We start from the raw sequence: 26,186 nt of genomic DNA on the forward strand, positions 1-26,186 counted from the left end.
GCTTTTGAACCACATTAATTACAAACCTTTGACTGACCTGTAGCTCCTTTTCTTGTTTTCTCCTCCCCACATGGAACCTGGAGCGTGGTGGATGCCTGGAATTTTTCCATTTCAGTTTTACTTTGAATAGTATGAAACAGTAGGTAGCTGATTAACTTCAAGAGCTTTAGGTTAGAACACACTAGGCTTGAGTGCCCAGAGTCCCATGCCAAGAAGGGAAGGTTTCTGGCAAGTTGGCTCCTATCGAGACATCCTTGAAGATCTGCGGCCTCCACTGTGAGCTCACATTAAAGTACAGAGCTGACACTAAACCAGTCCACAAGCCAGAGTCTGGGTGGGAAAGCTTCTCGGCTACCACTGACTCTACCATTCAATTGAAATTCATATTTCACACTATACTCTCATATGTTAAATACTCTATGGCCCTCCACTAAAGAAATCTCTGTTCTCATCCCCAGGATCTAGCATCACAGTGCTCAGACGGTTCAGGTGCATTGGTGGAGAAGTTCAGCACCAGGAGGGGCCTCTTTGTACCCTGGAGTTATCACAAGATTCTAGGTATTTTGGGGAAATGATTTCTCCATCACTGCAAGTTGAACTGGGCTTCTAAGACTGCCTCTATTTTGTACTCCATAATCACCCATTCCCTACATATCTTACCCACTGTTCATCTCAGGAGTACATCATCCATGATTGTTATGAGACGATGACGCATCTGCACATAGTCACTCAACACAGGTACACCCACTCACTCTGGTAAGGTTATGAGTTTGAGAAATGGTCAGGGGTGAAAGGTTTGGCCACTTCTTCCTTCCTGATTTGGCTCCTCATCCCACTATAGGAGGCATAGGCAACTTGGAAATCATAAACCAACAAGCTCAGTCCAGGGAGTGGAGACCTGTCAGCTCTTCCATATTCCTCTACCCATCACTATAAACCTTACCCACCATTCCAAGGCCTTTCCAAATAACAGTTATTAAACTTTCCTCTTTTATTTCCTTGCTTGTAAGTATGAATTTTGAACCTGGGTTAGGGTAGGGAGTAAATGCACAAATAGTACACAAGTAGTCGAGGCACTAATTTCTGACTGAGAAAACAAATGAAGATTGTGGTTATCTGCCATCTATGAACACTTATCTTCACAGTATGTCCATGGCTGCAGGTGTGACAGTGCTACTGCTGTTTCTTGCTTGCCAGTCCCACTGCATGTACCTTCTCACCTCTTTTCCACATCAGATGTTGTCATCTGGTGTAAGCACAGTCTGTGAGTAATTCTTCTGACGCATCGCCAGAGAGGGAGGTTCCCACAGGGGTCAGTGAGGCAGAAAAGCACAGAATTTGGAGTCAAGCCAGATTTAATGCAAATCTCAGCTCAACCATTCTTTTGCTGTGTGATCTTGGTATAGTTAATGAGTGAACTCAGTTTCCTTATCCTTATAATGGAGATAACTCATAGAATGGTGCTGGTGTAAGCTTTTTGTTGATGATAGTGGTGGTGGTGACTTTGTTCTGTTTTCTTTTTGTAACAGCATATATCAGTCCCCATGATATACAGGAGTGCTCACTGCAATGAAGTTCCATTTATGTGAACTTAGATTATGTGAATTTAAAGCACAGCAATATAAAAATACTAACAAAGTCTTAGTCCATGCACAAAACATGAAATACAAGATATTTTACTTTACATTATTCCTGTGGGGACAACTGCCTTTAATTATGCAAGTTTTGAATTATGCAATGTCTTCAGGGGCTCATCCTTTACAAGCCAATGTGTCTGAGAATCTATAATCTGCCAAATGAGTGTTAAGTTTTATATAAAGTATCTTATTCAATCCTTCAATGACCCCATGAAACTGGAATGTGTGGGTCCCTACTTTGATATGAAGAAATCAAGATTCAAAAAGGTTAAGTAATTTTTCCAAATTCACTGGGCATTCACCTAGGATTCAAATCCAAGTTGGTCTAGCTTCAAAAATATTCATTATTTTTCCTTTTTTTTCTCTCTTCCATATCTTCATAGTCTCCCAGTTTTTCTCTTCTCTTTCTCTCTTTCTCCTTTTCTCTCTCTCTCATGCACACACACACACACACACACCCTCTCTCTCTCTCTCTGACTACACAAACATTTATTAAGTGAAGCATCATCTCATCATCTCCCCAAAGCCCATTGTTGTCTTTCCAATACTGAGATCACCCAATTGGCTCTTTTCTTCATTGAGATTGTTTTTCCACCAGTGGGCAATTTGTTCTGAATCCCCACTTCCCCCTTATTCCTGCCCTTGTTAGATAATAAACATACATCACTTGTTTTGTCACTGAAGGTGCAGGCACAGGAAGTAGACTACGGCAGGAATCAGTGTGCTTGTCTATCAGCCAAAAATGAAGTGACGTGGCAGACATAAGCACAGGGAAGAAGATGCTGCATTGCCCTACTTCCTCCAGACGCTAACCCCTCCTTCACCTTGACTCTCTCAGATGCCTACATTTGCAGGAGGCTGAGACTTAGAGGTGCCTTTCTGCAGAGTGTCCCTATGGTGCCTCTAACAATGGATATCACCTGGTGTTGCTTGTGTATTCTAGGGCTGGCAGTTTTACTCTTCTTGTACCTCTCCACTCATGAAACTCACATGGATAGTAAGTTTTGGCAAGCTACTTTAAACAATTTTCTGACCACCATAATGGAGATAAATGTATTCATCTTTAGAAAGAATATCAACTCACTAGGCCTGTGTACCATCCAATGCCCAACAAACTAATTGGTCCCCAAAGGTCCATTTATAATTGGTTGGTTCCTGCAGATACCAGACTTGGAGGCATTGCCACTCAGTGTCTATTTCTGCAAACAGCACTTTCATAAGTAACTCTTTACTCAACTACTCAGTTTAGAACTCAACAGTATTAGATATGGAGAGAAAATGGGGTGAGGGTGGTGACACTGGGATGGGCCAGGTAGTCAGTGCTGTCATCATCCATCTCCGCCAAGGAAATCTGATTTCCCCAGCATTAAATGGCAGGTGTGAGCTCCTTGATTAGGCAGTAAAAATGGCAACTTGGCAGTGAAACTATAAACATGAAATTGTACAGCACCATGAATCTTTGGCACGAGGATTAACTTGACTATATTTTTTTCTCATGATACAGTTACTGAATATAGGTAAGAGATGAAACAGAAAAAGCAAAGCCAGAATTCTCATTCCCACCTCTGTTAATTACTAGCTATATAAAGTTTAGATATGCATTTAACAAACTAATTTCCCCCCAAAATGGGAATGGAAAGCGTGATGGTATACTTTATAGCACTCAATAAAAGATAAGTTGATTGGAGCTACCAAAGCCTTCTATTTTATGTAATAGAAACACATCTCAGGCTACTGTGGCCAACAGGTATCTCTCATTTCAACAGCTGCATTAATCAAGGTTAATTAAATATTTTCCACATATAAATTAGATAAAATGAAATTGTACTGTACAGAAGAAAAAACTTCTATTCTGCTTTACCAATAGTTTTCAGGCATAGTTTGAGAATAATTAAACATTTTTTATTTGTATAAATGTAAGTGGCACAAGTGCAATTTTGTTACATGGATATATTGTGGAGAATAATTAAACATTGACTCAAGCAGGTGAATATGAGGAATCATTCCACTGAAAGAAGGAATATCTGAATATTTTGAGATTGCCCTATGAATTCCATTTTGTTTCTTTTCTATTACAAAACAACACTTGATCATAGTCATTTGTGATTTTTCCACTGTAGTGAACTGCTCTCTGTACATATTCATTCTGTACATATTCCACTGTAGTGAACTGCTCTCTGTACATATTCATTAGCAATCCTCCTTGATTAGCTGCTGGAGGAATGTCGCAGTTCTCTGGGGTCAGCCTAGGGGCTGGGAATGTGGATATACTTTAGTTGGCACATTATCACATGGAAGTGCCTTGCCCATGAGGAAGGGAGAAGGTATCCAAGCTGTAAGGACATTCAAGTAATCTTTGTACAATGGTGACTCATTCTTCTGTCCTGGGGACAAACATCATGTAGAAAATGTCCCAACCAATAACATCAACTGGCTTCATGGCACAGGAAACAGTATAGTGTCTGAACACAGACAAAACAAATTGTGGGGCTAAAGTAAATAAATTCATGACTTGATTTTCTACTTTGAAACTGAACTAATGATGTAATTCATGAAAAAAATGGACTCAATAAAACTTGCCAAAGTTTTCAAAAATGCCAAGACAGTATTAAAAAGAATATTAATGGGAAACACCTCTAAGAAATGTCTATATAATGCGAAACAACTGAGCAACTAACCAAATTCCACCATCTCACTTATCTGTTCAAACAACAGATAAATGCTTATCTAGCACCATGAAACCCTAAACCACTTGACTGGGTCTACTTTCCTGCCAGATATATTTGCAAACTACATAAGTTATAAAGTCATATAAATAATAAGTATTCTCCTTTCCCTTAATGAAAATAAATCCAGAGTAATTTGGATATCAACAACTATCATCTCTAGAAGACCAAAACTACATTTTTCTTCTTTTTAGCTGTCTTTTTTTTTTTTTGTAGCTTACCCTTCATATAAAGCAATAATTGTGAAAGGAATTTGAATTTATATAGCACTTGGAAAATTTGACAGTCAACAAAAACTTACAGGGACACTTACTATATGCACAAAAACTTGTCCTTGGTGACATGGATACAGAAGACATTACTGGATCTATATTCCCCCAAGTATCCTATACCTTAGTTGGGTGGATAAAACACATATTCATGAAACGAAGACTAAACTGCATGATTCTATCTTTAAGTGCGTTACAAATTCTAAAGATGGGCAAGACCACCGTGGGCTACAATAGGCAAAGAAATTATCACCTTGGGGATGGAATTTGGTCTACTCCTTGAAGAATTATCTGGAAATAAACAGATATAAAATGTGGGAAATGTTTCTATGCTGGGAGAAGAGTGTAGACCAGGGTTTTTCCACTTTATAACACTATTAACGTTTGGGACTGGGTAATTATTTGTCATAAAGAGCTGTCCTTTGCATTGTTGGGTATTTAACAGCATCCCTGGCCTCAACCCACTAGAAACCAGAGCAACTCTTTACTTCCCAGATGGAACAACCAAAAACATCTTCTGAATGTTCTTCAGAGCAACATCACTTCTGGTTGAGAACCACTGGACTGGATATAGTTACCTGGGTTTTTTGTTTGTTTGTTTTTGTTTTTGCTTTCTCTCTCTCAGGGTTTTCCAACCTCAGAATTATTAGCGTTTTGACTGGATAAGTCTTTGTTTTGGATGCTGTCCTGTGCATAATAGGATGTTTACAAGCATCCGTGACCTCAACTACTAGATGCCAATACCGCTCCCTGGTTGTGACAATCAAAAATATCTCCAGACCTTGCCAAATGTCCACTGGAGTGAAAAGTCAACCTCATTTAGGAACTACTGGTGTAGACAAAGTCATCAGTGGGAATGGATTTGGCTTACTCAGGGCTAAGCAAAATTGTTTAAACAAAACACCAAGCTTGTGTTATGAAAGAGTGCAATAAGATTGATTAACTAGGGTAGACAAATGTTGTGCGAGGCCTTGAATACCAGAGACTGCAATAGGCAGCCACAGTAATTCCTAAGCAGATGTGTTTCAAAATGAAATTGGTGTTTTAAATTTAATTTCACAGAAGCAAAAGACTAGGTGCCATGGGGAAGAACTGAATGCAGGGGGACTCGTTAGGAAGTTGTTATAATAACCAGGCATTAGGTGTTGATGGATAGGATTAAAGTGACATCTTTGGAATGGAGACAGTAAAGAGTAAACCCAGGATTGCTTTACAGAGTAGAGAAATGTTGAGTCTGTGCAATAGATTATTAGAGATGAAGACAATGGAGGGGGAAACAGTGGTAAAACCAGGTTGCTAGTGAGAAGAAAGATTTAAATGAGATGAATAAGAAGGAGGTCGCATTTAATATGTTTAATTTTGCAAATACTAACTGTAGCTATTTTAGAATTATCACAGAATGCTGCTGTAAGGTCAGGGCTGAGGGAATAATTTGAGAGCTTTGGAAACACAAAACCTTCATATCCTCAATGAATTTATCCACTCATAGCTTTCTTCTTATTCCTGTAGCTTGACAAAATAAAAATTTCCTTCTCACTCACATTATACTCTACTGTGGGGTTGGTGGCCCTAGGTCTTTTGGGGACCCAGGCTTCTTCGATCTTATGGCACTGCCATCTTAAACAGGTGACATCTAAGATGGCTGCAGAAGGTATAGTCTTAAGGGCCTCATGGAAGATTTTAGAGGTCCTAACATGTATAACTTCTGCCCACATTCCTTTGAGGATCCAAGAGAAGTGGAAAATCCAGCTTACTGGTAGAGGAAATGAAATTTAGAAGAATATAGCCAGTCTCTGTTATAGCGCTCAACATACACACCACCACCACCACCACCACCACCACCACCACCACCCACCACCACCACCACCCACCACCCACCACCCACCACCCACCACCCTCACCACCACCACCACCACCACCACCACCCTGACACACAGAAAGAAGAAAGCTATAGGAGTGGATGAATTCATTGAGGATAAGAAGATAGAGTGAAAACTGAGGAGGAGAGTTCAAGAAATGGAAATACCAAATGGAATAAGATGTTCCAAAGAGAGTAAGGAAGATCAGATGATTCAGAGATGTTGGAGAGCCTAGAAGAGAACCAACCTATATAGAGGTGAAAGTGCCAAGAAGACGGAAGATAAATTTCCATAAGGAGGATAATGTCTACTTTGCTAAGACTCTTGCTTTCATCAGAGGCAAAGAGCATCATGATAATTGTTAAAAAAAAAAAAAAGAAAGAAAGAAAGAAAGACACCTTATACATCTATACTCCACCTCAAAACCATCATTAGCTTATCTTTACAAATTTTTGAAACCCCAAACCTATCAGCTTGGCTTTCAATGCCTTCTTTTGCCAGCCCGGCCTACCTGTCCACCCCTCACCGTTACCTCCCAAGTGCCCAGCATATCCCGGTCACTGGGTTGCTCATTATTCGCAAGACCACCATACTCTCTCCCATCTTTATGGCTTTGATTTTACAGCTTCTTCTACCCACCAAAGACCTGGCTCTCCTCAAGCCCTAAAACAAATGCTACACCACCTAGGAATAAAGCCTTTACTGATTTTTCCATCGACATTAACCTCCCCGTATTCCACCAGACTTTTTGTCCTTCCTTTACTTTGTTATGTGCAACCATCTACTTTATATCACTTATATGTTCATGTGACTGCTTCCCTCAGTAGACCATGGGATTCTTAAGTGGTGAAGCAGGGCCACTAAGATGTACAACCCCAAGAAAAACAAGATAACACTAAAGTCTAGGTCAGAGGCTGGAAAATGTTTTCTGTAAAGAGCCATATGGTATTTTAGGCTTTGTGGCCATTTGGTTTCTGTCACAACTACTCAACTGTGCCATTTTAGTTCAAAAGTATCCACAGACAATATGTAAATGAATGAATACGGCTGTCTTCAAATAAAACTTTATTTATAAAACAGGCAGTGGACTGAATTTGATCCATGAACTATAATATGCTGCTCCATGATCTATGTGAATGATACTTTCTGGAGCACAGCATGAGTGGGGTCCCCTGAAATATAATCTGCGAAGTCCTGGGGAGAATTAATATACTTCTTAATCATCTTTGTATCTTTTACCCCATTTCCCACCAGCACCTAGTACAGCCTTCCACGTAGTACGCTCTCAATGTTTGTTTTTGTTTTTCTGAATTAAATATGCCTGAAAAGATACCAACTTAGTTAATCATAACAGCATTTTGAGAACTTCATTACCTTTTAAAACTATCTTGCATGTTTGTAGTAAAGTAGTTCAAGAAGGAATCTTGTAAGCCCAAGAATCATAAAAAGAATGTAACAGGGGAAGATGCGAGCTCAAAACATCTAAGGATTAGCAGCTGAAAGAAGAGAATCTGATATCAGAGCTGGGTAAAAGCAACAAAAAGGCATTTCAGTTCTGAGAAACCAGCACCAAGGAACATCACATCATATGTGATAGATGTCTCACAACACCCTCTAAATCCATGTGAATAATGCATTTAATGCCAGCACTTCAATGCTGGAAAGACGTTCATGATTTGGAGGAAACTCAGAGACCAACCAAAATGATTAAGAGACTGAAAGGACTCATTTATGAGCAGCTATAAAAGAAGCCAAATATGAGCTTGGTCTGCTGATTGCTAGAAGATGGGGAAAAGGTGTACAAATTACTGAATGCTGTAAACACCAGGAAGAGGAGGAATGATGGTCAGCTCTACTGGACTTAGCTCTTGGTAGGCACATATCTTGGGCATTCACACATTCCTCTCATTACTGGGTCTGAAAACATTTATGGGCCATCTGAATAATATATAACTGGAAATGCTGTGATTGGTAATGTTCTATTATTACAGGAAAATAGTATAACTTAATTATACTTTAAGTTCTAGGGTAAAGGGGCACAATGTGCGGGTTTGTTACATATGTATACATGTGCCATTTTGGTGTTCCAGAAGAGCAAATACAAGACAAACTATTGTTTATTAAGGAAGCAAATGTTCCAGGAATGTTACGCAAGCTGAGAGAATAAAAACTCACTAATAGTACACTCTTAGAAGTATCAAATATATACAATTGTGGGTAACAGTATATCATTCATAACTGTTTAAAGCACAAAGATGCAAAAATAGCTAGATATTTCCTTCCTTTCCTTCCTTCCTTTCTTCCTTCCTCCCTTCTTTCATTCATTCATTCATTCAACCATCAGTCCCTCCATCATCGATCCATCCACCATGTATTTATCCACCAATCCATCAATCCATCCCACATAACTACGGCCTATGCACTATTTGCTAGGTCCTGTGCTGGTGATACGAAGTAATACTTGCACAGGGCCTAAACTAAAAACAAAAACAAAAAAATAAACCTACAGTCTAAGAGTAGGGTCAGGGAATACTTTAAAATATAACTGGCTGGGCACAGTGGCTCACACCTGTAATTCCAGCACATTAGGAGGCTGAGATGGGCAAATCATTTGAGGTCAGCAGTTTGAGACCAGCCTGGGCAACATGGTGAAACTCTGTCTTTACTAAAAAATACAAAAGTTAGCCAGGTGTGGTGGCACGTGCCTGTAATCCCAGTTACTCGGGAGGCTGAGGCAGGAGAATCATTTGATCCTGGGAGGCAGAGGTTGCAGTGAGCCGAGATCGCACCACTGCACTCCAGCCTGGGCAACAGTGCAAGACACCATCTCAAAAAAAAAAATAATAATATATATGTATATATATGTGTGTGTGTGTATATATGTATATTTATGTGTGTATATATGTATTTATATATGTATGTATGTGTGTGTGTATATATATATATATAAATATATATAAAATTGTAAGTTGAGTGAGATGAGGGACATCTTCCATGTAAAAAGTGGGCTAAGAAGGAACAGATAAGTTCAATAGAGAGTGATAAGGGAACAAAGAAACGTGGCCCCTAACTCAGATGAGAGAAAGGGGAAAGGTCGGGATATTCACAGGGGAATTGATATCTTGGCTGAGTCCTAAAGAATTCTGAGGCATCTATTAATCAGAAGGAGTGGGAATAACCATCCCAGGTAGGAAGAATAATACGTTTAAAAGACTGGAGATAACAAAGTGCTAGATCATTTCATCACAACACATGTGGAACTGACACAAGTACTTCAGATTATTTTAGACAAATAGTGTAAGGCATGTGGTGATCTTAAAAATAATAATTAGAATATATTATGATTCTGGGTGAGTTTCATGTTCCTTATCAATTTTTGTCTCTTCCAAAATTTATCCATTAACAGAATCACACCCTTCTATGGCCAAATAATTGCAAACATTTATAAGGACTTATTCTGTGTTTGAAACTATTTTAAAATCTTTTTTTTTTTAATTATACTTTAAGTTCTAGGGTAAAGGTGCACAACGTGCGGGTTTGTTACATATGTATACATGTGCCATGTTGGTGTGCTGCACCCGATAACTCATCATTTACATTACGTATATCTCCTAATGCTTTCCTTCCCACCTCCCCCCACCCCACGACAGGCCCCGGTGTGTGATATTCCCCTTCCTGTCTCCAATCGTTCTCATTTTTCAATTCCCTCCTATGAGTGAGAACAGGCGGTGTTTGGTTTTTTGTCCTTGCAATAGTTTGCTGAGAATGATGGTTTCCAGCTTCATCCATGTCCCTACAAAGGACATGAACTCATCATTTTTACAGCAGCATAGTATTCCATGGTGTATATGTGCCACATTTTCTTAATCCAGACTATCATTGATGGATATTTGGATTGGTTGCAAGTCTTTGCTGTTGTGAATAGTGCTACATAAACATACGTGTGCATGTGTCTTTATAGCAGCATGATTTATAATCCTTTGGGTATATAACCAGTAATAGGATGGCTGGGTCAAATGGTATTTCTGGTTCTAGATCCTTGAGGAATTGCCACACTGTCTTCCACAATGGTTGAACTAGTTTACAGTCCCACCAACAGTGTAAAAGTGTTCCTATTTCTCCACATCCTCTCCAGCACCTGTTGTTTCCTGACTTTTTAATGATCACCATTCTAACTGGTGTGAGATGGTATCTCATTGTGGTTCTGATTTGCATTTCTCTGATGGCCAGTGATGGTGAGCATTTTTTCATGTGTCTGTTGGCTGCATAAATGTCTTCTTTTGAGAAGTGTCTGTTCATGTCCTTTGCCCACTTTTTGATGGGGTTGTTTGTTTTTTTCTTGTAAATTTGTTGGAGTTCATTGTAGATTCTGGATATTAGCCCTTTGTCAGACGAGTAGATTGCAAAAATTTTCTCCCATTCTGTAGGTTGCCTGTTCACTCTGATGGTAATTTCTTTCGCTGTGCAGAAGCTCTTGAGTTTAATGAGATCCCATTTGTCAATTTTGGCTTTTGTTGCCATTGCTTTTGGTGTTTTAGACATGAAGTCCTTGCCCATGCCTATGTCCTAATGGTATTGCCTAGGTTTCCTTCTAGGGTCTTTATGGTTTTAGGTCTAACATTTAAGTCTTTAATCCATCTTGAATTAATTTTTGTATAAGGTGTAAGGAAGGGATCCAGTTTCAGCTTTCTACATATGGCTAGCCAATTTTCCTAGCACCATTTATTAAATGGGGAATCCTTTCCCCATTTCTTGTATTTGTCAGGTTTGTCAAAGATCAGATGGTTGTAGATGTGTGGTATTATTTCTGAGGGCTCTGTTCTGTTCCATTGGTCTATAGCTCCGTTTTGGTACCAGTACCATGCTGTTTTGGTTACTGTAGCCCTGTAGTATAGTTCGAAGTCAGGTAGCGTGATGCCTCCAGCTTTCTTCTTTTGGCTTAGGATTGTCTTGGCAATGCGGGCTCTTTTTTGGTTCCATATGAACTTTAAAGTAGTTTTTTCCAATTCTGTGAAGAAAGGCATTGGTAGCTTGATGGGGATGGCATTGAATCTATAAATGACCTTGGGCAGTATGGCCATTTTCACGATATTGATTCTTCCTATTCATGAGCATGGAATGTTCTTCCATTTTTTTGTGTGTCCTCTTTTATTTCGTTGAGCAGTGGTTTGTAGTTCTCCTTGAAGAGGTCCTACATCTCTCTTGTCAGTTGGATTCCTAGGTATTTTATTCCCTTTGAAGCAATTGTGAATGGGAGTTCACTCATGATTTGGCTCTCTGTTTGTCTGTTACTGGTGTATAAGAATGCTTGTGATTTTTGCACATTGATTTTGTATCCTGAGACTTTGCTGAAGTTGCTTATCAGCTTAAGGAGATTTTGGGCTGAGACAATGGGGTTTTCTAAAGATACAATCATGTCATCTACAAACAGGGACAATTTGACTTCCTCTTTTCCTAATTGAATACCCTTTATTTCCTTCTCCTGCCTAATTGCCCTGGCCAGAACTTCCAACACTATGTTGAATAGGAGTGGTGAGAGAGGGCATCCCTGTCTTGTGCCAGTTTTCAAAGGGAATGCTTCCAGTTTTTGCCCATTCAGTATGATATTGGCTGTGGGTTTGTCATAGATAGCTCTTATTATTTTGAGATATGTCCCATCAATACCTAATTTATTGAGAGTTTTTAGCATGAAGAGTTGTTGAATTTTGTCAAAGGCCTTTTCTGCATCTATTGAGATAATCATGTGGTTTTTGTCTTTGGTTCTGTTCATATGCTGGATTACGTTTACTGATTTGCGTATGTTGAACCAGCCTTGCATCCCAGGGATGAATCGAACTTGATCTTGGTGGATAAGCTTTTTGATGTGCTGCTGGATTTGGTTGCCAGTATTTTATTGAGGATTTTTGCATCGATGTTCATCAGGGATATTGGTCTAAAATTCTCTTTTTTTTGTTGTGTCTCTGCCAGGCTTTGGTATCAGGATGATGCTGGCCTCATAAAATGAGTTAGGGAGGATTCCCTCTTTTTCTGTTGATTGGAATAGTTTCAGAAGGAATGGTACCATCTCCTCTTTGTACCTCTGGTAGAATTCGGCTGTGAATCCATCTGGTCCTGGACTTTTTTTGGTTGGTAGGCTATTAATTATTGCCTCAATTTCAGAGCCTGTTATTGGTCTATTCGGGGATTCAACTTCTTCCTGGTTTTGTCTTGGGAGGGTGTATGTGCCCAGGAATTGAACCATTTCTTCTAGATTTTCTAGTTTATTTGTGTAGAGGTGTTTATAGTATTCTCTGATGGTAGTTTGTATTTCTGTGGGATCAGTGGTGATATCCCCTTTATCATTTTTTATTGCATCTATTTGATTCTTCTCTCTTTTCTTCTTAGTCTTGCTAGTGGTCTATCAGTTTTGTTGATCATTTCAAAAAACCAGCTCCTGGATTCATTGATTTTTTGAAGGGTTTTTTGTGTCTCTATCTCCTTCCGTTCTGCTCTGATCTCAGTTATTTCTTGCCTTCTGCTAGCTTCCGAATGTGTTTGCTCTTCCTTCTCTAGTTCTTTTAATTGTTATGTTAGGTTGTCAATTTTAGATCTTTCCTGCTTTCTCTTGTGGGCATTTAGTGCTATAAATTTCCCTCTACACACTGCTTTAAATGTGTCCCAGAGATTCTGGTATGTTGTGTCTATGTTCTCATTGGTTTCAAGAACATCTTTATTTCTGCCTTCACTATGTTATGTACCCAGTAGTCATTCAGGAACAGGTTGTTCAGTTTCCATGTAGCTGTGTAGTTTTGAGTGAGTTTCTTAATCCTGAGTTCTAGTTTGATTGCACTGTTGTCTGAGAGACAGTTTGTTATGATTTCTGTTCTTTTACATTTGCTGAGGAGTGCTTTGCTTCCAACTATGTGGTGAATTTTGGAATAAGTGTGATGTGGTGCTACGAAGAATGTATATTCTTTTGATTTGGGGTGGAGAGTTCTGTAGATGTCTATTAGTTCTGCTTCGTGCAGAGCTGCGTTCAATTCCTGGATATCCTTGTTAACTTTCTGTCTCATTGACCTGTCTAATGTTGACAGTGGGGTGTTAAAGTCTCCCATTATTATTGTGTGGGAGTCTAAGTCTCTTTGTAGATCTCTAAGGACTTCCTTTATGAATCTGGGTGCTCCTGTGTTGGGTGCATATATCTTTAGGACAGTTAGCTCTTCTTGTTGAATTGATCCCTTTACCATTATGTAATGGTCTTTTTCTCTTTTGATTTTTGTTGGTTTAACGTCTGTTTTATCAGAGACTGGGATTGCAACCCCTGCCTTTTTTTGTTTTCCATTTGCTTGGTAGATCTTCCTCCATCCCTTTATTTTGAGCCTGTGTGTGTCTCTGCACGTGAGATGGGTCTCCTGAATACAGCACACTGATGGGTCTTGACTCTTAATCCAATTTGCCAGTCTGTGTCTTTTAATTGGAGCATTTAGTCCATTTACATTTAAGGTTAATATTGTTATGTGTGAATTTGATCCTGTCATTATGATGTTAGCTGGTTATTTCGCTCGTTAGTTGATGCAGTCTCTTCCTAGTCTCGATGGTCTTTACATTTTGGCATGATTTTGCAGTGGCTGGTACCGGTTGTGCCTTTCCATGTTTAGTGCTTCCTTCAGGAGCTCTTTTAGGGCAGGCCTGGTGGTGACAAAATCTCTCAGCATTTGCTTGTCTGTAAAGTATTTTATTTCTCCTTCACTTATGAAGCTTAGTTTGGCTGGATATGAAATTCTGGGTTGAAAATTCTTTTCTTTAAGAATGTTGAATATTGTTCCCCACTCTCTTCTGGCTTGTAGAGTTTCTGCCAAGAGATCAGCTGTTAGTCTGATGGGCTTCCCTTTGTGGGTAACCCGATCTTTCTCTTTGGTTGCCCTTGACATTTTTTCCTTCATTTCAGCTTTGGTGAATCTGACAATGATGTGTCTTGGAGTTGCTCTTCTCGAGGAGTATCTCTGTGGCATTCTCTGTATTTCCTGAATTTGAATGTTGGCCTGCCTTGCTAGGTTGGGGAAGTTTTCCTGGATAATATCCTGAAGAGTGTTTTCCAACTTGGTTCCATTATCCTCGTCACTTTCAGGTACACCAATCAGATATAGATTTGGTCTTTTCACATAGTCCCATATTTCTTGGAGGCTTTGTTCATTTCTTTTTACTCTTTTTTCTCTAAGCTTCTCTTCTCGCTTCATTTCATTTATTTGATCTTGAATCACTGATACCCTTTCTTCCAGTTGATCGAATCGGCTACTGAAGCTTGTTCATTCATCACATAGTTCTGTTCTTGTGCCATGGTTTTCAGCTCCATCAGGTCATTTAAGGACTTCTCTACACTGTTTATTCTAGTTAGCCATTCATTTAATCTTTTTTGAAGGTTTTTAGCTTCTTTGTGATGGGTTTGAACTTCCTCCTTTAACTTGGAGAAGTTTGATCATCTGAAGCCTTCTTCTCTCAACTCGTCAAAGTCATTCTCCGTCCAGCTTTTTTCCATTGCTGGCAAGGAGCTGCGTTCATTTGGAGGGGGAGAGGTGCTCTGATTTTTAGAATTTTCAGCTTTTCTGCTCTGTTTTTTCACCATCTTTGTGGTTTTATCTACCTTTGGTCTTTGATGATGGTGACGTATAGATGGGGTTTTGGTGTGGATGTCCTTTCTGTTTGTTAGTTTTCCTTCTAACAGTGAGGACCCTCAGCTGCAGGTCTGCTGGAGTTTGCTCGAGGTCCACTCCAGACCCTGTTTGCCTGGGTATCACCAGTGGAGGCTGCAGAACAGCGAATACTGCTGAGCAGCCAATGTTGCTGCCTGATCTTTCCTCTGGAAGCTTCATCTCAGAGGGGTGCCTGGCTGTGTGAGGTGTCAATCTGCCCCTACTCGGGGATGCCTCCCAGTTAGGCTACTCAGGGGTCAGGGACCCACTTGAGGAGGCAGTCTGTCTGTTCTCAGATCTCAAACTCTGTTCTGGGAGAACCACTACTCTCTTCAAAGCTGTCAGACAGGGACATTTAAGTCTGCAGAGGTTTCTGCTGCCTTTTGTTTGGCTATGCCCTGCCCCCAGAGGTAGAGTCTACAGAAGCAGGCAGGCCTCCTTGAACTGCTGTGGGCTCCACCCAGTTTGAGCTTCCAGGCCGCTTGCTTTGTTTACCTACTCAAGCCTCAGCAATGACAGGCGCCCCTCCCCCAGCCTCGCTGCTGCCTTGCAGTTCGATCTCAGACTGCTATGCTGCTAGCAATGAGTGAGGCTCCGTGGGTGTGGGACCCTCCGAGCCAGGCGCGGGATATAATCTCCTGATGTGCCGCTTGCTAAGACCATTGCAAAAGTGCAGTATTAGGGTGGGAGTGACCCAATTTTCCAGGTGCCATCTGTCACTCCTTCCCTTGGCTAGGAAAGGGAATTCCCTGACCCCTTGCGCTTCCTGGGTGAGGCAATGCCTCGCCCTGCTTCGGCTCACGCTCGGTGGGCTGCACCCACTGTCCTGCCCCCACTGTCTGATAAGCCCCAGTGAGATGAACCCGGTACCTCAGTTGGAAATGCAGAAATCACCCGTCTTCTGCGTCACTCATGCTGGGAGCTGTAGACTGGAGGTGTTCCTATTCGGCCATCTTGGAACTACTTTCTGAAACTATTCTAAAATCTTTATGTATATTAAATGATTTTATCCACTTAACAGCTCTATGAGGTAGGTACTATTATTGCTCCCATTTTAGAGATGAGGAATAGAGGCAGAGAGAGGTTAAATAACATAACTGAATTATACAGATAGTAGCAGAGCAGCATTTCTTAATTGGGGCATCTTACTCCAGAATCTCTGCTTTTATGTCCACTGTGCTCCTGCAAACCTTCTAATTCAAGAGCCTATTTTCATATCTTTACTTCTGTAACTCACCTAAAAGTTGATCCAACAAATAATCAGGGACACAGTCAAATATTTTGGGAGAAGAATGTTTATAGCAGCAAAACTTATAAAATATAAGATAGAAAATAACCTATAAACCTATATGTCCTACAATGTGGAATGTTTAATCATGGTATAGACCATTAGGCAAGCATTAGAAGTTATGATCTAGAAGAAAAATAAATAAAATGGGAAATGCTCAGTATAAAGGTCAAAGGGAAATGCAAAGATACAAACTGTGATCCTAGCAATGTGTTTGTGTGTGTTCACAAAGGAAATCCATTAGTCAGACTGAGTTCCAATTCCAATCTTGACTCTGTCATTTATTACTTTTGTGACCTTGGATAATAATTTCATCCCTCTTTACCCCAGTTTTCTCATCAGAAAATTGGGATGAGTTGTTGTAAGGGTTAAAAAATTCACACATGTAAAATGCTTAAAATACTGGCTGGCAAGCACTTGACAGCTATCAAAATATAGGAAACTCTATTTAAAAATTAGAACTGAATAGTACACATTTAGATGGTAGTTTACTAAGTATTCTTTGTAGTCTAGGATCCAATATTTTATAGCTTCCTCCAATTATTTTTCCCTTTTACATTTGAAAAAAATAATTGTAAGTCGAGTGAGATGAGGGGCATTTTCCATTGCAAGCAAAAAGTATTTGTTTTCAGAATCTACTTTGTCAAATTATAAGACTTACTAAACACTTAAGCAAACACTGAAGGGTTATCAAAGTTTTCTTTTTAACCAGATACCTTCTCAAGGCTATATTCCTGATATTTTACTTTGGTTGAATACTCTTTAATTGTGAGGATTTAAAACTATTTAGAACGGTGTTTTCATGTCAGTTAGGATCAGTAAATTGAAGAAAATTACAAATTGGCTTTTGAAGAGCCTAAGGCCATATATAGTTTATTTCTCATCCATGTTTTGAAATTATCTTAATTATATTGATTTTTAAATGTCAATTTAAAAAATAGAAGTGAGCAGTTTTAATAATAGCACCCATCTATTTTGCCTCAAAGTTTTGTTTTTCTTTTTTTAATTAAGAGAATAATTATTTTTAATTGATAAGTAAAAATTGTATATATTTATGGTGTATAACATGTTTCAATATATGTACACATCATGGAATGTCTAAATTAAGCTACTTAACATATACATTATTTCACATATTTATTTGTAGTGAGAACACTTAAAATCTGTCATTAAGGAAATTCTTGAAGTCATTGGAGCTGGTCTCAGGAATAAAGCTACTGGTTCAGGGGTATGTGATTTTCAGTGCTCTGCCCAGAATCTTCAAAGTAGAATCAATGGCTTAAGCACTTTCTTAAGAAAACGCTGGAAAATCATTGACCAGGGAAATTAGGTTATTTTGCTGCTTACACCATTAAGAATCTGGTTCCCTGGCAAGCTTTCATAGTCTGTCTTTCTCTCTCTCTCTCTGTGTGTGTGTGTGTGTGTGTGTGTGCGTGTGTGTCTCTCTCTCTCTCTCAGGTGTCCTATGTAAAAGCGATTGACATCTGGATGGCGGTGTGCCTTCTGTTTGTGTTTGCTGCCTTACTGGAATACGCAGCGGTGAACTTTGTCTCCAGGCAACACAAGGAGTTCCTGCGCCTCCGAAGAAGACAGAAGAGGCAGAATAAGGTATGATTGCCTCTCAGTTCAGACAGTGTAGAGCTTGAGATGGTTAGCTAGGCAATGTAACTCAGAAAACAGAAGAGCACACAATAAGCAAGAAGCCAAGGTTAATTTTTGTTCTGATTTGTCCTACTACAGTGACTTAGTGCTCAGCTTAGGCCTTTAAAATTAGGGAGGATTGTCAGATTCCGCAAATAAAAATACATATCATGGAGTTAAACTGGAATTTCAGATAACAAGAAACAATTTTGAGTATAAGCACATACCAAATATTGCATGGGACATACTTATACTAAAAATTGTTTATCTGAAATTCGGAAGTAACTGGGCTCCCTGTATTTATCTGGCAACTCTAATTGGGGATATATACTCGATTTGACAAAGTTACTTTAAAATCCTGGTTCTTCTAAATATTGACAGTGTGTGTGTGCGCGTGTACATCTGATTGACTTTTTTTCATCAATTGCTCTGGCTTTATGTAAATTATGCCGTACCCATGTAGATTGCAACATGATAAATCCAGTGAGACTGGTCTCATTATCTCAACTTAAACTTTAGTGCAGAATTCTAAGCTTTACACTGTCCAGAGACTTCAGGTTTGAAATGTATAGCTCAAGATCTCCAGTCCTGTGGTTCCCAAACTTGCCTGCACATTGGAATCGCCTGGGGATATTTTAAAAATCCCAAGCCTTAGACACACCTTACACCAATGAAACCTCAACGTTAGGAGGGGCACCAGCCTCCATATTTCTGCAGCTCCCCAGGCAATTCTAGTGTGCAGACATGCTTGGAAAGCACCGTTCTGGTTTATAACCCAATCTCATAGAGGCTATCGAAAGGCTTGCACCTGTTTTCCACTTCAAACTCTGGGAAAGAAACATACCCTTTGATATGGAGAATGTTACCTCCTGTAACAATATTGCTTGAGAACTAAAGTTAACATTTTATGTACAGTAGAGAGAGAGAGAGATTTTTCAAAATCTGGTCCAGAAAATATTTGATAAATTAATCCTGCTGGTGAAGTAATAGTTATATGCTACTCTGTTGGAATGAAAACAAAAATATTTCACAGTCCCTATTAATGCTGCAAATACCTAGATGTAAAGCTGAATATTTGTTGTGAGACATTGCTTATATTGAGGAGTTTATGTGGGTATGAGCTCACTGAGTTGTGACTGCATCCACTAAAAGGTTTCCTGCACATACTCTGGGCTGGAAGAGATAAATCTATCCTGTTAGCTGCCCTGTCTCACTCTTTGCTACCTCTCAGGAACATTTTGTCCTGCCATAGATAAGGAAAACAAGTAAGCAAGCACAAATATCCTCTTGGCTGTACATTACCTTTTAATGTTGTGCCTTTCTCAATTTTCTCCTCACTGCCTCCCTGTTGGTGCTAACGTTTCTTTAATCACATTCACAGAAGTCCAGCACACAGCAGCAAAAGTTCAGGATCACTTGTGCCACCCAGAAAATATGCTTACATTATGATGGTATTTCAACACAAAACAGTACAGAGTTAAAAGAACTCATGCTGCAACTGTCTATTAGTCAGTGGATGGTTTAAGTCCTTCAGCAACTTCTTTTACATATGGTAATACTGCTCAGGTTTCCCAAACTTACCTTATCATAATGAGACTCACCTAGGACCCTTGTGAAACATACTAATTCTCAGCAAAATTCCTTTCAGATGTTGATTTATAAAGTTGGGTGGAATACAAGAATCTGTACCCTTAATAAGCACTCTAGGTGATTCTTATGATGAGATAAATTTAAGAAACACTATCCTGGCTTACTGACTGCATACTCTCCTAGACCAAAGATGGAAAATGGGTTTCATTTTGCTTCCCAATTCTAAATAATTGTTAGGGAATTTTTGAAATGCTGTGTGAAGGATTCTTAGACTGTACCTGGGCTCTGTGGGAATGAGATCTGTCATCAATTAGCAATGTCTGGCATTACATAATAACAGATATTAAAGACTAATTTTTTAAAAAGTATAACTAGCAAACAAGGGGGGGTGGATATGGAATAATAAAAAGACAAAATCAATCTAAAAGAAAGAGGGAATGCCGAACAAGACAGACAAAGAGAAAGCAAATACAGAAGTGGTAGATTAAACCCAAATATATTATAAATACAAGTAAAGGAAAATAGAATAAATACCTCTATTAAAAGACAAACATTTTCAGATGAAATTTAAAAATAAAACTCAACTTTAGTCAGCCTCCAATAGGCACACCTATAATATAAAGATACAGAAAGCTTCAAAGTAACTGTGGATAAAGATATCTCATGCAAACACTAACCAAATAAAGCCAGTTTAGCTCCATTAATATTAGATAAAGTAGACTTTAAGACCAAAATTATTACTAGAAATAGAGATATTTCATAATTAAAATGATCACTTCAATAGGGGGATGTGATTACTATAGATATGTATACAATGAATAACATGGCCTCAGAATACACCAAGTTTAAATTGACAAATATAAAGAAGAAATAGACAAACTCACACTCATAGTGAGGAATTTTAATATACCTCTCAGCAACTGCTAGAAAAAAAGCAGACAAAAAGATCAGTAAGGATATAAAACATTTAACAACATAATTAACAAACTACACCCTCAAATGCAGTAAACATATACTTTTCAAGTCAGAAGAAACATTTTGGTACATTTATCATGAGTTGGACCGTAACACACCTCATAACAAATATCAAAACACTGAAATAATATTATCTGATTAAACAGAATTAGGCTAAAAATCAATGGTACAAAGATAACTAGAACATCTCTATAAATTGGGAAATAACCAAATACTTCTGAAATAATTCAGGAATCAAAAAGAATTCACACTGGAAGTTAGAAAATATTTTGAATTGAAAGATAAATTGTACATATCAAAATATATGAACTGAGCTAAAGCCATGCTTAGTGAAAAATGTATACTTCAAATGCATATTTTATAAAGATGGAAAGCTGAAAACTGATTATCTAAGAATCTATTTCATGGAGACAGAATGAAGAATAAGAAATTAAATCCAAAGACTGTAGAAGGAGTGAAAAACTATGAAAAAAAACACAAAGAGCAAAAATTAATAAAATAAAAGAATGGTCCATTGAGTTTACTGATTATCTTGTCATGAATATTTTCAGATCAGCATTTGGGAAGAACCAGATTGCAGTAGTTTAAGGTAGGTGAGGATATGGAAAAAGCAAGTATAGATTACTTGAAAATTTAGCTCTCAAAGGGAGAGAGGATAAAACAAATTTCTGCACAATCTCACTCCCTGTCATCATTAGACTACTCACAGGTTAAATATATATATATTTATTCATTCAACAGATGTTTATTGAGCAGCTACTATGCTTAAACATGGAAAGCTGTGAATATAGTAGAGAATGAGAGGGACAAAGAAGTAGAAAATTAGGTTGAAAAATAGGTAATTTCAAGATTTATTTGCAGGCCAGTATAAAGGATTTTATTTTTATTCTAAGTGATTGGAATCCACTAGTTAGTTTCAATATAGCAAATAGGCTATTGAGTGGATAGTTGTGGTGTCAAGAGTAGCAGCATATAAGTTAGGAGGCTATTGTAGAACTATAGGTGGAGATGTTGATGGCTTAGATTATGGTATTGGTCATGAGAATGAAGGAAAGTGGTTAGGTTCAGGATTCTTTCATTTGTTCCACAAAAATTTATTTACTTCTTACTATGTGCCAGGCACTGTGTAAATCCTTAGAATACATTGCTTCACAGGACAGAAAAGAATGCAACCTTTTGATGAAACTTACATTCTAGTGGTTATGCTTTGGAGGTAAAACCAATAGGTCATGCTGATGCATTTTATGTGAAGAGATGAGAAGATGAATTGAATATGACTCACAGATTTTTGGCCTAAGCAACTGGATAAGTAGTGTTACCATTTATTAAGATGGGAACTATTGTGACAAGCGCAGATTTGGAGTGGAACTCGAGTCATATTTTTATGCTCTTAAGTTCAGATGCCCATGAGACATCTCAATAGAGTTGGCAAGTAATTCGATAGAAATATATGCTCAAGAAAGGGATAAAATCTGGAAATGTATATTTGGCAGTGACCAGCAAACAGATACTGTTTTAAATCCACAAAACTAAGTGAGATTACACATTGAGATAACAGAAACAAACAAAAAAAAAGCTCTGAGAATGGAGCATTCCATCATTTAGAAAGCCTATCTAGAGTGGATTGGGCAGAAAAAGGAACAAAGGAAATGGTGGCAAACCTTAGATATCACTTGCCGTTGCCTTTACTGTGCAGGGGAACATAGAAGGTGGTATGGAATAAAATGTGTGCTCATGGGGATATATTTTTTCCAAAATGGAAGATAAAAGAATGCATTTGGCAAAGGAAAAGGGAGGTATTCACACTGCAGTGAAAGGAGGGCATAATTTCAAGAACAAATGTCTTAAGAAGGTGAGAAAAAATAAAATTCAAAGCAAAGGGTCAGGGTTGGCATTACATGGAGACAACTATCTCATCCATTGTAATAATGACTTAAATTATTGCCAGTTCATAGATGAAGATACTAAAGCACAAAGAGGTTAAATAGCTTGCTCATTCTCATGAGCCAAGAAGTGGCGTAGTGGGTCTGAAGTGAGATACTGTGTTCCCAGAGTCTGTGTGCTTCACCATTGTGCAAACAAAATGGGAGAATGACTATGGTTGCTAGTCAATTGGTATGTCCAATTATGATAGGATGTAGGAGCTCCTAACTAATAGCTCCTATCATGTCCATGAATTCTGAGGCTATCAGTTAAGAGTATGGTGGAAAAAAGAAATATAGGTTTGAGGAAGAAGGATCAAGTATTAAATAGTAGTTTGGGAGGGTAAAAAAGCCATTGCTCCAAGAAGAGTAATGGGACAGAATGCTGAGGCAGAGGCAGTGGGAGTGCCCATATGAGAACTGTGGTTATGACTTTAAAGTGTGAACAATCAGGAGGTATGTGTTTCCCCCCAGCAAGCTTCCAGGATCAGATTCAGGTACTGAGATAACAGGTACTTGGGTTTAACTACAATTGAAGTTTTGCCAAATGAGCAGGAAAGTGAGTGGAAGACAAAGAGAAGATGATAGAGGAGTTGAAAGAAGAGAATGTAGAAGGGAAGGAAGGAAGGAAGAAAGAAACCAAGAAAGGAGAAGAAGGAAGGGAGGGAGAGTGGGAGGGAGGGAAAATGGGATGGAGGGAGAGTGGGAGGGAGGGAGGGAGGGACGCAAGTGAAGTTAAGGGAGGTTGTATGGCAGTAGTTGCAGTGATGAACCAGAAATTCTAAGGTGGATAGAGAGGGGAAAACATGGAAGAGACACTGTATTCAAGAGAGAGAAAGAGAGAGACTCAAAATTAAGATTTCACAGGAAGTAAAGACAAAGATAAGGTTATGATCATAAATAAGCATGTGTGACTAAGGTTGGGTTGAGAAAAAATTATTGACAGCAAGGCAGTCCAGGAATTGGAAGGCCAAGGATGGGGTCTATTATCCATATGAATATTGAAGATCCCCCAGAAAAGATGACATTAGTATGAGTGTTGGGTTGACAGGGAAATGGATGCTAAAGTCATCAACTAATAAAGGAGTACAACTAATAAAGGGTAACAGCACAGATAGGTAACAGCAGTGATAAGGAAAATCAGTAGTGAAGTCTAATGACCTGAACTTCAGAGACGCCAAAGGATCTGGGTTTGAGGAAGGAGGAAAAAGATATGGTTTGGGCATTGCAGTGGGGAGCAAAAAGGATACTTTAGATTAAAAGATGTCTTAGAGATGCCAGTTGGCAGTTACAATCCCTGCTATGTTTATTGAGAAATGCAAGTTTGCATGTTTGACATGGAGATGTTCTTAAGTTTGTGTATGGCTATTCAGAACACAATGTTTTATTACCAAAGTTAAGTCTTGGGGGGAGTTGAAGAGCATATCAAATCATGCTTAAGCTTTGCGGTCAAGTTTCCTCATTATCACCGATGACTGAATTTTGAAAAAATAGGCAAGAAATATTTCCAATTATTTGTCCCTTAGGAAAGGCAGCATTTTTCAGTTTTTTAAAAAAATCTGAACCATGGTTAGAAAAAAAATGATAACAAGAGCTAACATTTATTGAGGGCTTACTATGTGCCAGGTACTCTTCTAGATACTTTACATATAGTAATTAATTTAATCACCACTACAACTGTGTGGGTAATGCAATCATACAGCCCAGTTTACCTGGGAAAGTCTTGATTTAGGCCTATTTTTCCAATACCTTGTGTGATTTAGAATTTGTCCTGGATTACTCATTTTAAACAAAATGTTTTTTATTAATAGTTGCATTAAAATAAATGGAAATGGGTTGGGTTGACCTCCACTTTATAGACCTGGATTCTGTCATAGTGTGATCCTCCAGTATAGGGGTATGCATGTGCAGTGAACGAGTTCTCACCTTAACACATGGTGAAATCTAAAAAATAATAATAATCACTACTATCCAGGCATCTTTTCTTGATATGTTCCAGATGCAGCGTCATAACTAACACTCCCTTTCCAGGATAGCTTGCGGGAGGGGAGCTTGCTTATAAAATGAAGTGCAATTGGACACCAGAGGCTGGGGACAGATGTTGGTCTCTATCAGTGATGGGTCACTGCTGCCCCTACTGGTCACTTGGGATACCAGCCTTGTTCTATGGCACGGCATGGCATGCAAAATCCACGAAGCCACCGGGCTATCACTTCGTAGGGTCAGTGGGAAACATGGAAAATCACAGGTTCTGTAAACATAAAACAAAAAGGAAAGAAAAACTGAGCAGTCTTGCTGTTGAGCATCTGAATGCTCATAATTGAGTGATTTTTTTCATTTTTGTATGATATAAATCCGTTTTAACTACATTTTATTGTTTGATAAAAGTTTTTTTTACTTTGCAATAGTCAACATTATAGAGTTGTAATGTCTGTCAGTGCCACTTGCCACTATCAAAATTGTCCATGTTTGGATTAAATTAAGTGAGTAAATTACCTAATAACAATGAAGATACTGTTCTTATCTCAATTTACAGATGAAGAAACTAATGCAAAAAGAAAATAGGGTGAGGCAAGGTGAAGCAAATAGGGTGAGGCAAGTGAGTCACGCAAGTACAGGGTCAGATCCTGTTTTATTTTTTATTTAATGTTTTGTTCACCATGGATTTTTTGTATTAATAATGATATTTTAAAACATTGCATTAAATATCATTTGAGTACTGGAGTTTTGGGTACCCCCTCAGATTTTGCCCCTGAGGCCTCACTTGTTTTCCCCTAGTTTGGGGCCCACCTAGTCATGAACTACTAAATTAATTTTCACAGAAATGCGTTGTGGCCTGAGTTAATTTTTTTTTTAATCATTTAAAAATGTTCAATATTTTGGCCGGGAGCAGTGGCTCACACTTGTAATCCAGCACTTTGGGAGGCCGAGGTGGGTGGATCACCTGAGGGCAAGAGTTTGAGACCAGCCTGGCCAACATGTAAACCCTGTCTCTACTAAAAATACAAAAAATCAGCCAGGCATGGTGGCATGCACCTGTGGTCCCAGGAACTCCTGAGGCTGAGGCAGGAGAATCGCTTGAACCCAGGAGGTGGAGATTGCAGTGAGCTAAGATCACGCCACTGTACTCCAGCCTGGGCAACAGAGCGAGACTCTATCTTAAAAAAAAAAAAAAAAAGTATTCCCAAGGCAATATGTCATCTCTTTAATTTCCTACTGAGAAACTGACCTCTGAAATAACATACAGGTTGATATTTTAGAAGGTATAACAAAAAACAAGAGCAGATCATCTCCCAAAAAGACAATGGCATTAAGCTTTATACAAGGAAGGTATTTATTGAGAGAACACCTGAGATTACATTTACATGCATGGGGGGAGTGTCTGGTATTTACTGAGCAATCAAGTTATTAAATGGGGTCACTTTCAAGGAGTGGCCAGGCAATGTGCAACTAGGTGTATTTGCTTTGATTATCTTTTCTAGGTTTTGCAAAGCAGCCACTGTCAATCACGCCCAGATCTTCCCTGACAGAACTGGCCAACCCCAGTCTATTAGAAGCTGATGCCCCAGGTCTATGCAATAAAACTCTATTTTAATGTTATCTCCTCCGC

The 26,186-nt window shown here is 38.8% G+C and overlaps 1 protein-coding gene across 2 annotated transcripts in view; it reads left to right on the top strand.

The window, feature by feature from the left end:
• Positions 1 to 26,186, top strand: part of GLRA2 (glycine receptor alpha 2) — a 213,211-nt gene that overhangs the window by 149,371 nt on the left and 37,654 nt on the right. For both annotated transcript variants that reach the window (XM_054471731.1, XM_054471732.1), the window contains exon 8: positions 17,907 to 18,056. In XM_054471731.1, coding sequence (XP_054327706.1) covers positions 17,907 to 18,056 — 150 coding nt within the window. The remainder of the gene's footprint in view (positions 1 to 17,906; positions 18,057 to 26,186) is intronic.

The sequence above is a fragment of the Pongo pygmaeus genome, chromosome X (genome assembly GCF_028885625.2).
Source record: "Pongo pygmaeus isolate AG05252 chromosome X, NHGRI_mPonPyg2-v2.0_pri, whole genome shotgun sequence".
Lineage (NCBI taxonomy): Eukaryota > Metazoa > Chordata > Mammalia > Primates > Hominidae > Pongo > Pongo pygmaeus.